The 14,262-nt window shown below is 34.6% G+C and overlaps 2 protein-coding genes across 2 annotated transcripts; one reads left to right on the forward strand and one right to left on the reverse strand.

Moving 5' to 3' along the window:
- Window positions 1-1,547: 1,547 nt before the first annotated feature.
- LOC127076570 (asparagine--tRNA ligase, cytoplasmic 2) lies at window positions 1,548-5,045 on the forward strand. Its single transcript, XM_051018253.1, has 8 exons — window positions 1,548-2,159; window positions 2,434-2,670; window positions 2,950-3,537; window positions 3,666-3,851; window positions 3,970-4,034; window positions 4,151-4,277; window positions 4,389-4,447; window positions 4,659-5,045. The coding sequence occupies exons 1-8, from the start codon at window positions 1,713-1,715 to the stop codon at window positions 4,840-4,842; spliced, it is 1,893 nt and encodes a 630-aa protein (XP_050874210.1). The 5' UTR covers window positions 1,548-1,712; the 3' UTR covers window positions 4,843-5,045.
- A 1,364-nt stretch (window positions 5,046-6,409) lies between these two features.
- LOC127135688 (EPIDERMAL PATTERNING FACTOR-like protein 9) lies at window positions 6,410-7,370 on the reverse strand. The gene is made up of 3 exons (XM_051062339.1): window positions 7,173-7,370; window positions 6,998-7,062; window positions 6,410-6,896 (listed from the first exon to the last, which is right to left on the reverse strand). Exons 1-3 carry the CDS (start codon window positions 7,243-7,245, stop codon window positions 6,711-6,713), a joined length of 324 nt encoding a protein of 107 aa, XP_050918296.1. The 5' UTR covers window positions 7,246-7,370; the 3' UTR covers window positions 6,410-6,710.
- Between the last annotated feature and the right edge of the window lie 6,892 nt (window positions 7,371-14,262).

Raw genomic sequence — 14,262 nt, forward strand, 5'->3', positions numbered from 1 at the left:
TTATGGTATTTAAAATCCGTGATTAATTTTTAAAATTGTTTATTTAAAAAATAGTTTGTATTAGTGTTAAAATAGAACAAAGAAAAGCAGAGGAAAAAAATAAAATTAAGTAAGTAAATGACATATGAAAACATATAGGGTTATAGAGATGACATCGAGATTTATACAGGTTCAGTCGAACATTGGCCTACTCATGTTCCCTAGAGGTCTTCTTGATTTGGATCTATGTGCTTGGAGGTATGAATCTGATGATCTTAGCGCTTATGACCTTTTTGGAGTTTTGATGACGACAACGCTTATGCTTGTTGAAGTCGGTGATGATATCTTTCTAACTCTTTGATGATGGTGATTATCTTGAAGACATCTCAAGCCTCATCAAGTAAGAGATTCAAGATTCTTGTAAAGTGCATATATGATCAGAGTATCTGGCAAAGGAACTTGAGAACCTCAAACTTGTGAAAGAGAGGAAGTGAGAAAGCCCGTCTCTTCATCTCTCTCTCTCTCTCTCTCTCTCTCTCTCTCTCTCTCTCTCTCTCTCTCTCTCTCTCTCTCTCTCTCTCTCTCTCTCTCTCTCTCTCTCTCTCTCTCTCTCCTTTACACATGCACGCGCACATACACACATAAACGCACTCACACACACTTGCACGCACGGCTGCGCGCACATGCGCACAGACAAACACACGCGTGCGAGCGCGCGCACATACATATTTAAAGTGTTTTTGATGTCTCTCTTTACCTATTTTTTATATAGAGAACAAGACCTTTTATATACTATTTAACATATTTTCTAATATACATGCATATATAAGTTAGTTTATAAGATTTCATAGATTTTTCTTAATAGCTTAAGTTTGACCTATTTAATTAATAGGCTTTTAAAAAAGACTAAGTCTAGCATTTTTATTAAATAGGTCAGGTCTGACTATAGGCCCCTATCAGTCGGTCTGATCTATTCTCATCCTTACTTGTGAGTGAAAATTACTTAAGTGGAAAGTATTGCATTGGTGTCGTGTCATTGTTCTATTTATAGTGCGATATTCTTGAAGAATTGAGTTTACTTCTTGATATCAACCATTAAGAAATCTATGCTTGATTCTAGAACACAACCGGTAAAAATCATGTTTAATAATTGAGATTAACCGATAATATCTCTACTCGATTTATGAGCTCGATCCATATAAAAGCTCTTTTTTTATTAGGAGATAAATCAGTGTAAAATAAAATAAAATGATAATTCGATGAATTAATATGATGGATTAGTAGAAAATTTTGGAGGGAAAAATAATAGTTAAACTTATAAAGATACTTTATCAAATCGATGAATTTCAAAGTCTAACAAGTGTATGGTATTTTATTAGATTTATTGATGGATAGCTAATATATTTTGGTTCATTTTGAAAAACAAAGGTAGGCAAATGCAAATACAAATACAATAGAAGCAAAGCAAGCCATTACCTAAAACCAAAGAATACCAAACCAAACCCAACACAATACAATACCTCTTATTATATTTTCATTCCATTTAATCCAAAACTCCCAAACAATCCTTTTCCTTCTCCCCCAATCTTCATTTTCTCATTCCAAGCAAAGCATCATTCTCTTCTCTAATTCCACCGTATATATCGCACAGTTTCAACCATGTTTCTCTTCAATTCCCTTTCAACGTGCTTTTTCTTTCTCTCACTTTTAATAATAATAACCGGTTCACTAACATGGCAAAACAAAACCAAGAAACCCAAACCCAAGAACCGGGTTCACTTGGGTCCAATCCTCAACCCTTGACTAATTTCAAATACTCAAACCGGGTTCAATTAAAGTCGCTTTTTCTTAACCGAAACGACGGCGGTGCGGAGTTTATAGGACAGACAGTGGTGGTTGGCGGATGGGTGAAGTCATCCAAGGAAGTTGAGATATCTTCACCTCCTCCACCGCCGTCGTCAACGGCGGCAGAAAATGAAGCGCCGGCGAAAGACGTGTCCTGTGTGGAGATTTTTCAGTCTCGAATTCCTTTGATTCGGAATATAATGGAAGTTTTGGGAGGAAACAGTTACGTTTCTCGCAAGAAATTACGTGATTCTCCCATTCCTACACCTCTTCCTCCCAAATCTTCCACCGCTTATCTTCTTCTCACCGATGGTTCATGCGTTGCCACACTTCAGGTTCTCGCGTCTCTTTACTCTGTTTAGTGCTTACATACCATACATAGTGCTTATGTATAATCAATTTTCATAAGTGATTTATGGAGAACTTATAGAAATTAGCTGAAAATAGCTTATTAACATGTTAAGATTCAGGAAGTGAAATATGTAATTGCATGTTTTGACTTAAATTGAGAAAATGTTGTGGCATGTTTATGTGATTTAATTGTAGAAACTGAAGGTTTCCAAAATTGGATTTGATTTAATGATTTTCGTTGTTATTTCAAACATGTAGGTTGTGGTTGAATCCTCAATAGCTACACCTAGCCGTCTTTTGGCTACCGGAACCTGTATAATAGTGGAAGGTCGGTTAGAGCGGCCATCGGCAGAAGGGAAGCATGCTATTCAGTTGAAAGCTGAAAAAGTTCTTCACATTGGAACAGTAGACGTCGGGAAGTATCCGTTATCAAAGAAGCGAGTTCCACTGGATATGTTAAGAGATTACGCCCATTTTCGGCCTCGAACAACTACGGTGAAATTATATATCAATTTTGATATTTTCTCATTCTATATATCTTCTTATCTTTTGCTTTAGCCAGAACTTGAATGTTCTCCAGGTTTACACATTAGATTTGATGACCACTAACATTTATAACCAAGATTCGGAGTAAATTTTGGAATCAATATTTGATGCTTTCTAAATGCAGCAACATAGAGGCTTGTTCTTCGTGTATATAAATTGTATGAGTTGTTGATACATGTTTGATGCATTCCAGTTCTTTAACTGAGTAACACTTGGCTCATATAATAGGTGGCAACTGTCATGCGAGTTCGCAGTGCTTTGTCGTTTGCAACTCACTCATTTTTCAAGGATCATGCATTTTTTGATGTGCAAGTACCAACTATAACAACCACAGACACCGAAGGATTTAGCAACATGTTCCAGGTTACAACTACCGGGAATCAGAAAGCAGACAAGGAGAAGCTGAGTACCATTTATGAGACTGAAGGTGTTAACCTTGAAACTATGAAGGAAGCTGTCAAAGAGAAAAGCAAACTAGTTGAAACTTTAAAAAGAAGTGAAAGCAACAAGGAAGCTTTGGCGGCAGCAATTCAGGATCTGCATAAAACTAATGAACTGGCATTACAATTGGAAGGAAGAGAAAAGAAAAAATTTGGAACTTCATTGAAGCATGACAGAGTAGACTCTTCTGAAGATTTTTTCTCTACCAAAACTTATTTGACTGTTTCCGGTCGCTTACATCTTGAGAGTTTCGCATCTGCTCTTGGTAATGTGTACTCGTTTGGACCTAGATTTCAAGCAGATAAAACAGATTCTGCAAAACATGCTGCAGAAATGTGGATGGTTGAGGCTGAAATGGCTTTTGCTGAATTAAAGGTATCACTTTTTCCCTCTGAAAAGTTATTGTATACGAGAAATTTTGGAAATTTATAAATTATTGTGTTCTGATTGGAAGGTTTTCTATCACTTAATAGCATGTTGTATGTACATTGTGATACTTACAGGATTCCATGAACTGTGCTAATGATTTGTTTAAGCATCTATGTAAGTGGGTTTTGGAAAATCACTCTGATGATGTGAAGTTTGTTGGCAAAAGAATTGACAACACTTGCATTGAACGTCTTCGGCAAATTATATCTGGTTCCCCTCAGTTAATTTCCTATAATGAAGCTTTAGATGTTCTTAGAAAGGTAGGTATTTCACCAAATGCTCCTGAACGTAACGTTTTGAATTTTGCCACCCATTTTCCTTTTCATTTCAAAAATATCAAATATGTTTGTTTATGCGTGTTAATGGTTGTCTTCTCAGGCTGAAGATAAGAAATCTGAAGCAAAGTTCGATTCGGGTGCTAGACTCACTTCAGATCACCTAAGGTATATGGATATTATAGCCATATTCTGATTTTTTTTAATTTTTTATAACAGGAGATGCAATGCCTTAGCCAGTTCTAGTTACTTACCGAGTTACGATAATGTTTGTTTCATGGCAGCTATCTGGCTGATGCCATCTACAAGCAGCCAATTATAATTCACAGCTATCCAAAAGAAGCTAAGCCATTCTATGTTAGAGTGAATGATGATAAAACTGTTGCTGCATTTGATCTCATTGTCCCAAAGGTATGACCAAAAGTGACTGCTATTGAGGTGTTGTGTGTCGAGGTGTGTATGTGGACGGTGCCAGTGTGGCGCAGTTTTGTTCGGTGTTAAAGTTTTGAAAAATCTTTGCAGGTTGGAACTATAATTTCTGGCAGCCAAAATGAGGATCGTCTTACCATGATAAGCTCCAGGTACTGCTTGTTTAATATGCCTTTAGTTTGTTAATGTCTTCTTACTGCATGTACCACCTTGTGATTTCTATCCAAACATTTGATGAACCTTTAAAAGAAAATTTGTGATAAAAATGATTTCTTTTGGCGCATATTTTGCCAATGTGTATCCGTACTGTTATACAAGGGTGCCTATCTTGTTAAAATATCCTATTTCTTTGCTGTATGGCAGAATGACTGAATTGGGTTTGCCACGAGAGAAGTATGAATGGTACTTGGATCTTTGTCGAAATGGAACGGTCAAGCACGCTGGGTTCACTCTGAACTTTGACCTTATGGTCCTTTTTATGACAGGCCTTAGCAATGTTAGGGATGTTATACCTTTTCCAAGAAGCTATGGCAAGGCCAACAACTAATTAAGTTTTGGCTAAGACTCAAGTTTGCTCTGAGGCCATTTCTATTTCAATCTTTATGGCAGGAGGAAAACATGACACAGATTGTGTAATATAAGCATATCAATTATTACATGTATGCACAATGTATAATTGTATATAAGGAAAAATATGATTGAAATTCAAATAAATTAATACAAACCTTGTGAAGTTCTTTCTAGTTCAAATTGATTTCTGCTTTAAATTTCGAATGAGAGTTCATGTTTCCATGTCGAACAACACTAATATTAAGAAGATGACCTAAATAACAACTCTTTCTCGTGAGAGTAGTTTGACAAGAATGTTGATTTCACAAAGATTTCGTTAGAAGTATAACAAAGAAAGAATACGAGACTTATTTTAAATTTAAGTGAGTTTATGTTGCATGAATTTGATTTATGTTTCCCTTTTTTCCTTCTATTTATTTATTAATAAAATAAGTATTATATTTAAAAGGATAGTCTATATCTAAAAAACACCATACAAAACATAATAGTTTGCGAATCATAATATAAAAAAGCATAACATAGCAAAGGAGTTTTATTTGTATAATATATGTTGAAGTATCTTAGAGCCACCTTAGTACACATACTTTTTATAGAAAGTGTGTCTGGTGTGACATGTGTCAATGTCTGACACGACACTGACATATGCAATTACATGTAATTTTATTTTTAAGTATTTATCAATGTTAACATATTAGATATTTATCAATGTTAACATATTTAAAAAGTGTTATTTAAGAAGTGTTGTGTTTGGTGTCTATGTCTGAGTGTGTCTAGTATGTAAGTGCATGCCAAATTAAGTTACCTACTATTTCAAATGGGACCTCCCTCCTTGTGTGCTTGATATGCCTTGTTTAGTTCTGGTTTTGCCACTTAGTGAAAATGTGAAATTCAAACAAGATACTCATGTGATCTTTTGGTTGTTCATGTCTAGAAATGGTACCACTTTCATGTGCCCACAAGTAACTAACCTCACATTTTCTATCTTGTGAAATTGAAATTGAAATGGACTTTGTAGTTATAGCTCATCCCCTCCTTCAAAATCAATGTTTTTAATCACTTACAAACTCGTGCTTGTTACATTATCATTTCCTCAATCATTTCAAATGAGTGAAAATCACACACCTTATTTCTTCCCTCCAAAGTACTAATGCTTTCAAATGGCATTGCGTTGCATACATAATATACTAATTGGAAAATGTCAATTATTCTAGCATTTAGTTAGATTTGCTATTGATACAGTTATCAGTAAATGAAATATTTTGATATTATAGTATAGACACCTAGTTATTTCGATCACATTAACCAATTTTAACCATACGATCAAAGTTTTTGATGTCGTTTTTTATGTCTCCACGACTTTGAATGTTAAGAGTCTTATCGTGCCCAGTGTTTAAAACTTATTTTCTTACAAATAATACTATTATGCATTATCATTCACAACATAACATGAAACAACAAAAGATTACTAAATTAGTTGTTTTATCATCATTAATTGAATGACCATAACAAATGCAAAGTCTTAGCTGTTTTAAGTATATGCACTCTAAACTCTAAACTGATTCTAAAATTGGAAAGAAGAGTTTTAGTAAGCCAAGATTCAATTTTTGGATGACTAAAAACCAGCACCTGCTATAACCAAAGATTACACTGTCCTATAGCCTATATATTGCTATCTTATGAATTAATGACAAAGATAGATACATACATCACATATGACACAGACGGACTCACTTGTAATCTTTTGAGAAAAAAGTGATTGTATATAACCACCAAGTATAATGTTCATAGCAATAATGTCGACCGAAGACAAAGGTCGGATACACCCGAAGTGTCGTGCTACATAGTCTATCCTCTATGACAAACACATCTGTAGTGGTATGGACTATTGACTGGATCATTTCCCACTACAGGTACCTGCTCAGCCCTACAGTTGTTCTTACATCCTCTACATTCATTGTAAGTGCAGGTTGGTGTTATGGATCCAATCATCAATCTCCTAGAATTCCTCATTCTCAATGCCACATTGCTACCCTGTATATGATTCCACATATTCAATACATAAACTTATGTGTACTGAGGGGAGAAAAAATACTCCAACAAATTTTGATTCGATAATATCTGCGTTGGTTTACCTTTAAACTTTGTTCGGTAAAGGTTTGAGAGGACTTCTGAGACACCAAATCTTCTGTTCTAATACCTGCAAGTTGCAACAAAACAATGATTTTAACATCAAATATAGAAAAACACTTGCTACAAAATACAATTAAAACTAGAAATGTTGGTATTAGAAGAAAACTTGACAATGACCTTGTATTACGTGAGTAGTAAGGGCTAAGGCCAAAAGTAACAAAACTTGTTTGGCTAGTTTAGTGATTCTCATTCTCCTCTTTTTGTGCTGCAAGACTTTGAAGGGTTTATGAGTGTATAGACAGAGAATATATACACTGAGAAGGTTTGTGTTGTGCTCAAGTAATGTGAACAAAAAGATAAACTGGTGAGAGCTGAAACGAGAAAGTATCTTAGCGTGTGTTTGGTCTATGGTAATAAAAAAATATTTTTTATTAATTGAATTGAATATAAAATTATTAGTACTTTTTTGGTACATTTAAGTAAAAACAGATTGAACAATAAATATGAAATTAAAATATGTTATGGTTGGTGAGAGTAGGTGAAAATGAGAGAGATCACAGTGTCAGAGAATCATTTGGAAAAACTTGGATGAGTTATATCTCAACCACTTAAAAGAATATTCAGAATTTGGATATAATTTAGATTCTAATGAGTCATCTTGGATCATTGGATGGATGTACAATTATATGGTATTATTCAATTTGGTCAATGGTGCATGGTTGAATCAAATAATTGAAACATTTATAAGTTCAAATTTCAATAAGTAACTAGATAAAATATATGCTTAGGAAATGGTGGTTCTGAATTTTGTTTCTCCACTAGTAGTAATACTAACATGATGTGTTTTTTATTTTATATTACTAACATATGGTGTAGTGCTTTATTTTATTTTCTACACAGTACAAAATCATTTGTATTTGTACCGTCAATTTTAAAAAGGTCATATATATTATATATATATAATATATAATATATATATATATATATAATATATATATATATAATATATATATATATATATATATATATATATATATATATATAGATATATATATATATATATATATATATAATATATATATATATATATATATATATTATATTATATTTGTACCGTTAATTTTAAAAATATCGATTTTATTAGAAATTTCATAATTACAAGTATTAACTTATTACATTGGTACTAAATGCTGGTAATTTTAAAATTTTAAAAATTTTAAGGAAAATTTTGAAAGTGCCGTTAGTTCAATTTTTTAACATATTATTGGGAGTTTCATAATTGCCGGTAATGTATGTAGAATTGCAGTCGAAATTGTCGGTAATTCATTGATCTTTTTTTATATTTTCTATTTAGGGGAATGGACGACGGTTTTTCTGGTAGGATCACGGATAGACCGACAACTCGGCTAGGATTACTAAGGTAGAGTCTTCCTAGTTACAAGTTAGGAGAGTAGTTCTAACTAGTTCTCATCAGAAACTGTTAGCCGAGCAGTTCCGTGCACCCCGTAGCGCCCAATGCCAAGTAGTTAGATTAGAATACCAATCCATAAATGATGTAGATGAGCACATTGTTGAGTTTGTTCATGTTGAGGAGGTGCAGGGTCAGACTGTTATTGACCCAGCTAAGGTGGTCGAGATGGATGCAGCCCATATTGTTGATGAGGTGGGTGATACATATGTGACCCTTATCGCGGATAAGGTGGTTGCCACATATGCGGTCCTTATTGCTGATGAGACAGAGACAATCGACGTCGAGGCTACTGCTACTGGTGATACAGAGGTTACAACTCCTGCTTCGATGGAGCCATTTGTGCATACTAACTGAGAGTTTCCTGGAGGATCCAGTGACCAATCAGTGCTTATCGAGTATGTTGACCATGTGGCATACCGATTATGACAGAGAGACGTATATATATTTTTTGGTTAAACTTTAATTTATTTATTATTGATACTTGATGTGTTGAAATTAACTGATAATTTTTTAAACTTTGTTTGTTACAGATTTTTCCCCCGCTGAAGGTGACATCCCACAGGTCAAAGATGAAGAATTTTTGTAAGATTTTAATGCCTGAGCAGGTCATGCGGATTGTTGTTGATTTTGGTCTCCTATCATTTATCGATTGTTCACTCATCATGCTTGACGCTTATGCCTTTGTTGAGCGATGGCACAAGGAGACATCTTTTGTACATCTTCCTTTTGGGAAGATGACTATTACTTTGGATGATGTCTCCTCCATGTTCCATCTTCCCATCACCGATAGATTCGTCACCGCTCCTGTTATTAACTAGAAGCTTACATGTATCGCGAATTTATAGCATTTGGGCGCTATTGAAGATGTCGTACTATATGAGTTTGATTTTAATAAGGGAGCGTACTTTTGGATGTCTTAGCTTCATGACAGGTATAATGAGCTTGTGGAGGAACAAATGTATGAGGCAACCGCAAAGGTGATCATGCTACATCTAGTAGCTTGTTTATATTGATGCTCGATAGATGTGGTTGTTCAGTAGCCTTGAGCATACCAGTTAGGCTTGGGGTGCGTTGCATTGAATATCATATATGCAACACTTGGAGTTGCGACTGCCTTTGAGACCAGACAGCTTGCTGGATATTTGAGTATATTCCATATATACTAAAAAATATTTTTTGTAATTTTGTTCTTATTAATTTTAATGAATAACATTTCTTGATTTGTCTATATTCTTTTATCAATGTTGGATATATGAGTATTTTCCCACCATTTATGATAAGATGGTGCAATATACCCATGCAGGCTCCCCACAGGCGAGGAGATGGAAGGACAGGCAAGCACATTCAGGTGGTTTATGGAGTACAGGAGGAACCTTGATACGCTGAAAGTAGAGGATTTCATTTGGACACTCTATATAGGCCACATAGTCCATCGTGAGTTTGATAAGGCTTCTCTATTTTCTGGTTATATGTAGTGAGAGACCTTAGTGGCTAGACACTTACCTGAGATATATATGTGATAGTATGGGTATGTCCAGAGCATCTCACGACTAGTTCCTGCTGTTCCATCTTTGGGAATTGACATGTGGTTTAGAGTCACATCATCAGTTATGTTTGTGTCATTAGAGATAACACAGTGAGGGTTAAGCACGACGCATGGTGTGAGGATGGTTACCTGGAATGTTACCTTATGGGGGTGTTTGCGATGCGGTTTGGGTGGTTTTGACGCTAAAAATCATCTGAACCACAAGAGCAAAAAGCATGCAGTTCGGTTTGGTTTGATTGACTTTTAGAAATAAAATAAAAATCAAATCAAACCAAACAAATGCGTTTTGGATTGGTTCGTTTTTTTACAAGATTTTTATTGAGCCATACATACACCTGTAGAGATATTTTGAGAAAGTTGAAACTAAAATCCTAAGTGTGATTAAGAGACTATTTATAAGGTTAAGGCATAATAATTTGGATTTTGGGTTGGATGTGGGATAAGTGAAGTTTGGGTTGTAACATAATGCGGTTTGGTCTGGTTTAGTTCGGTTTGCAAAATAGAAACCACAAACCAAATCAAACTATGCAGTTTTTTTAAAAAATGGCCCAAACACATCTGAATCAATTGCGGTTTTTTGCGGTTTTGGTTTGGTTTGCGGTTTTCTATTGGTTTGGTTTGGTTTTGAACATCCATAGTACCTTACTGTATCACACTCTCACATCCTCTCACTTGTTGAGCATACAAATGATGATGGTGTGCCTTCCGATGTTGGGGGACCTTCTGATGAAATGTCACCGCCTCCATCTAAAGTTGATTATCAGCACCACCTGTAGATGATTGTTGTTATTATGGATTACCTTATGGGTTTGGTAAATCCATATGGTGAGGTTTTTACCGGATTATCGCGGGAAGCACACATTACCTGCGGGGGACCTATTTAGCTATTTGATTTTACATTTGTATTATTTGTATATTTTGCGACTCAGACTATTTAATACCATACCTTTTATTACATAATCTTTTGTCGATTACATGTTTGGAAGATGAACATAACTTAATTAAGACATTACAACTAACATAAATTAACAATAATGAACATGAAAACCTAGACACTACCACCTGATTCTAGACGTTTCAACATCTTAATTATGTCGTGGACATATCTTGAAATTGTCACATCAAACTCGATCGGTCCCTTAGTTAGCCAGTGGTGAAATGTTCTCCATATAACCTTGAAATCTTCGGCGGTCTTCAATTAAATTGGGTCGTATTTAACATTTTCATCAATATCAATTCAGTCTACATGAAACTCGATCTTACCCACCTTTTTATTCTCGTGTCAGGTAACAAATCATTCAACGTGGATCTCAAGTCAACGAGACATGTGGTGTCCTTCAGAAGTCGAAACTCTACAGGAGGTTTTGCCCTGTTGAAGTGAACTTTTGCCTTATTAAAAAATTGAGGAAGAGGCATTATTAGATGTTTCTCAATAAATGACTCATATTTATACAACTTTAGATTCATTCTAGACCATACAAAACGATCAACGCAATCATAACAATAAAAAATTGTTGGCAAAATCGTAACCTTTGGAAATTTGCACTACCGGAAATTTCGCATTGGTTAAAATTTATGGTATCAAATTGTACTTTTTGAATATTTGAGAAGAACTACGCCTTATATGTAGCCTTCCACACAGTCACTACTAAGACAATTCTGGAGAGAATAACCCATTTCTTTTCAATAGAATTTGTCATCACCCTTGACAATCACCTCAATCTTGCAAAAAACCCTGAAAAATCTCAACAAAATCTTCAAGAACGAGTCTGTCACACCCCAATTTTGTCTCTCATTCAATAAATTGATACCTTCATCATGACATTTCCATCATCTTCATATCATAACATACATTTCATCTTGGATAATGCTTAAAATATCAACCAGAATAGAGTTTTAGAACTACAGACAAATCGGTTAAATCAATTTTTAAAATGTAGGTAAAATTAACAGGAGAAATTTTTTGAGACCGGGCTTGCAGACATCAGTTTTATTAATCTACGATTCATGTAGTTTAACATGGCGTGCTCGTTTTATTTTTTTGACACTGTTTGCGGTCGTATTTTGATCAGTCTGAGCTTTTTCAATCGATCATTTTTTACTTCAAAACTTGTCTGTTTTTCAGAAGTTTATTTCACGTAGATCATTTTAATGCATTTCTTTTAATTTTTCAAGCATTTTTGCGTTCAATTTTATTTATTTTGAATCTTTTTTTTTTGTCAAAATATTTGAAATAATTAAATATAATTAATTTTAGCTTTAGTTCGCTTTTATTTTAATTATCTAATTTTATTTAATTAATTATTTTTTTTTCTCACTAAATAGTATTAGTTTAAAAGGACATTTTTGACATAAATTAAGTAAATCCTAGACGTTTGCAAACGGCGCGTTGTGATCGGAAAGGATTTGATTTTTTTCGAGAAATTAAAAGAAAGGAAAGAGTGGTTTGTAATAAAGGGAAAGACACTCATAGCAAAAAGAAAAAAAAACATGTTCAAAGTGATCTTCTTCTTCGAAATTTCTTTTCCCTCACATGTTGTTCGCTGGAAAACCTCTATTTCTCCCTCCTACTACACAAACACACACCGCTCCACACTCCTCTACCACCTCCATCATCTACTTCCTTCTTCATCACAACTCTGTTCTATCACCGACCTATAACATACTTCATTCTTCCCTACTACTCACCATGAGCAACTCACACAACTCCATAATACACTATAACCACAAAAAAACCACTTTCACTTTGACAAACCTCTAAAACAAATCATTACACCCCCATTCACGACCTCCATCACCACAAGTAACAACCATCCATGAAACAAACACGAATTGCATGCTACCAAACTATAACATCTCACCATCTTTGTTCATACGCCATGCTCTCTCTGTATTTTCGTTGAACACAAAATGGAAGGAGTATTTGGACGTTTGTGTTGAACATCTCACCATTTTTGTTCGCGTCGCCGGCAACCACCCATAACCTTTACCGGCGATGAACAACGACAATGTGAAGCACTCAATACCACCTTCATACCACTCCTAGCGACGCATCCCCCACCGCAGGACCAAGCAGTCACCTCCGCCCTTACACCATGGTCACCGTTGGACCTCCAGCAACTCCGGCCACCTCCGTCGACTCATCAGTAGCTTTTGGCGTTAGTTATATTCATTTTTCATTAATAAATGAAAGAAATCAAATATATACAATTGAAGCACATTGGATATCACACGAGATCACACCAACACTAATTGATGAGTTCCGATAAGTACTTCATATTTAAGCATGCTTAGAAGATAATAGTACTACGATGGGTGAATCCCTGAGAAGTCCTTTTGATGCACCTCTTTGTGATTTTTTAGTATTTGTCTTCATTCTTGTTAATCGGAGTAAAAGAATCGGACAAACTAGGAGAAATTAAATATTTTGGCGTTAGTTATATTTAATTTGCCGTTAATAAGTGAAATAAATCAAGTATATACAATTGGAGCGCATTGGATTCATGTGCGATCATACCAACACTAATGCATCGGATTTCATCAGAATTTCGTAGTTAATGGTGCTTGGGCGAGAATTGTATTAGGATGAATGACATCTTGGGAAGTCTTTATGTTGTAACTCTTTTTGCGACTTTTTAAATACTTGTCTTTATTTTTGTTAACCGGAGTAAAAGAATCAGAACAATTATGAGAAAATAAATATGTTTGCGTAAGTTATATTTATTTTTCTTTTAATAAGTGAAAGAAATCAAATATATACAATTGGAGCGCATTGGATATCAAGTGTGATCACACCAACAATAATGCATCGAATCCCATCAAAACTATACAGTTAATCATCGTTTGGCGAGACTAGTACTATGATGGGTGACCTCCTAGAATTTACTTGTGTTGCAACTCTTTTTGTGATTTTTTAAATACTTGTCATTAATATTTGGGCATTAGTTATATTTATTTTGCCATTAATAAGTAAAAGAAATCAAATATATACAACTGAAGCGCATTGGATATCAGGTGCGATCATACCAACATTAATGCACTGGATCTCATCATAACCCTGCAGTTAAGCATGCTTGTGCGAGAGTAGTACTAGGACGTGTGACCTTCTAGGAAGTCCTTTTGTTGCATCTCTTTTTGTGATTTTTTAAATAATTGTTTCATTTTTGTTAATTAGAGTAAAATAATTGAGAAAAGTAGGATAAAATAAATATTTTGGCGTTAGTTATATTTATTTTTAAATTAATAAGTGA

This window comes from Lathyrus oleraceus, chromosome 4 (genome assembly GCF_024323335.1).
Source record: "Lathyrus oleraceus cultivar Zhongwan6 chromosome 4, CAAS_Psat_ZW6_1.0, whole genome shotgun sequence".
In the NCBI taxonomy this organism is placed as follows: domain Eukaryota; kingdom Viridiplantae; phylum Streptophyta; class Magnoliopsida; order Fabales; family Fabaceae; genus Lathyrus; species Lathyrus oleraceus.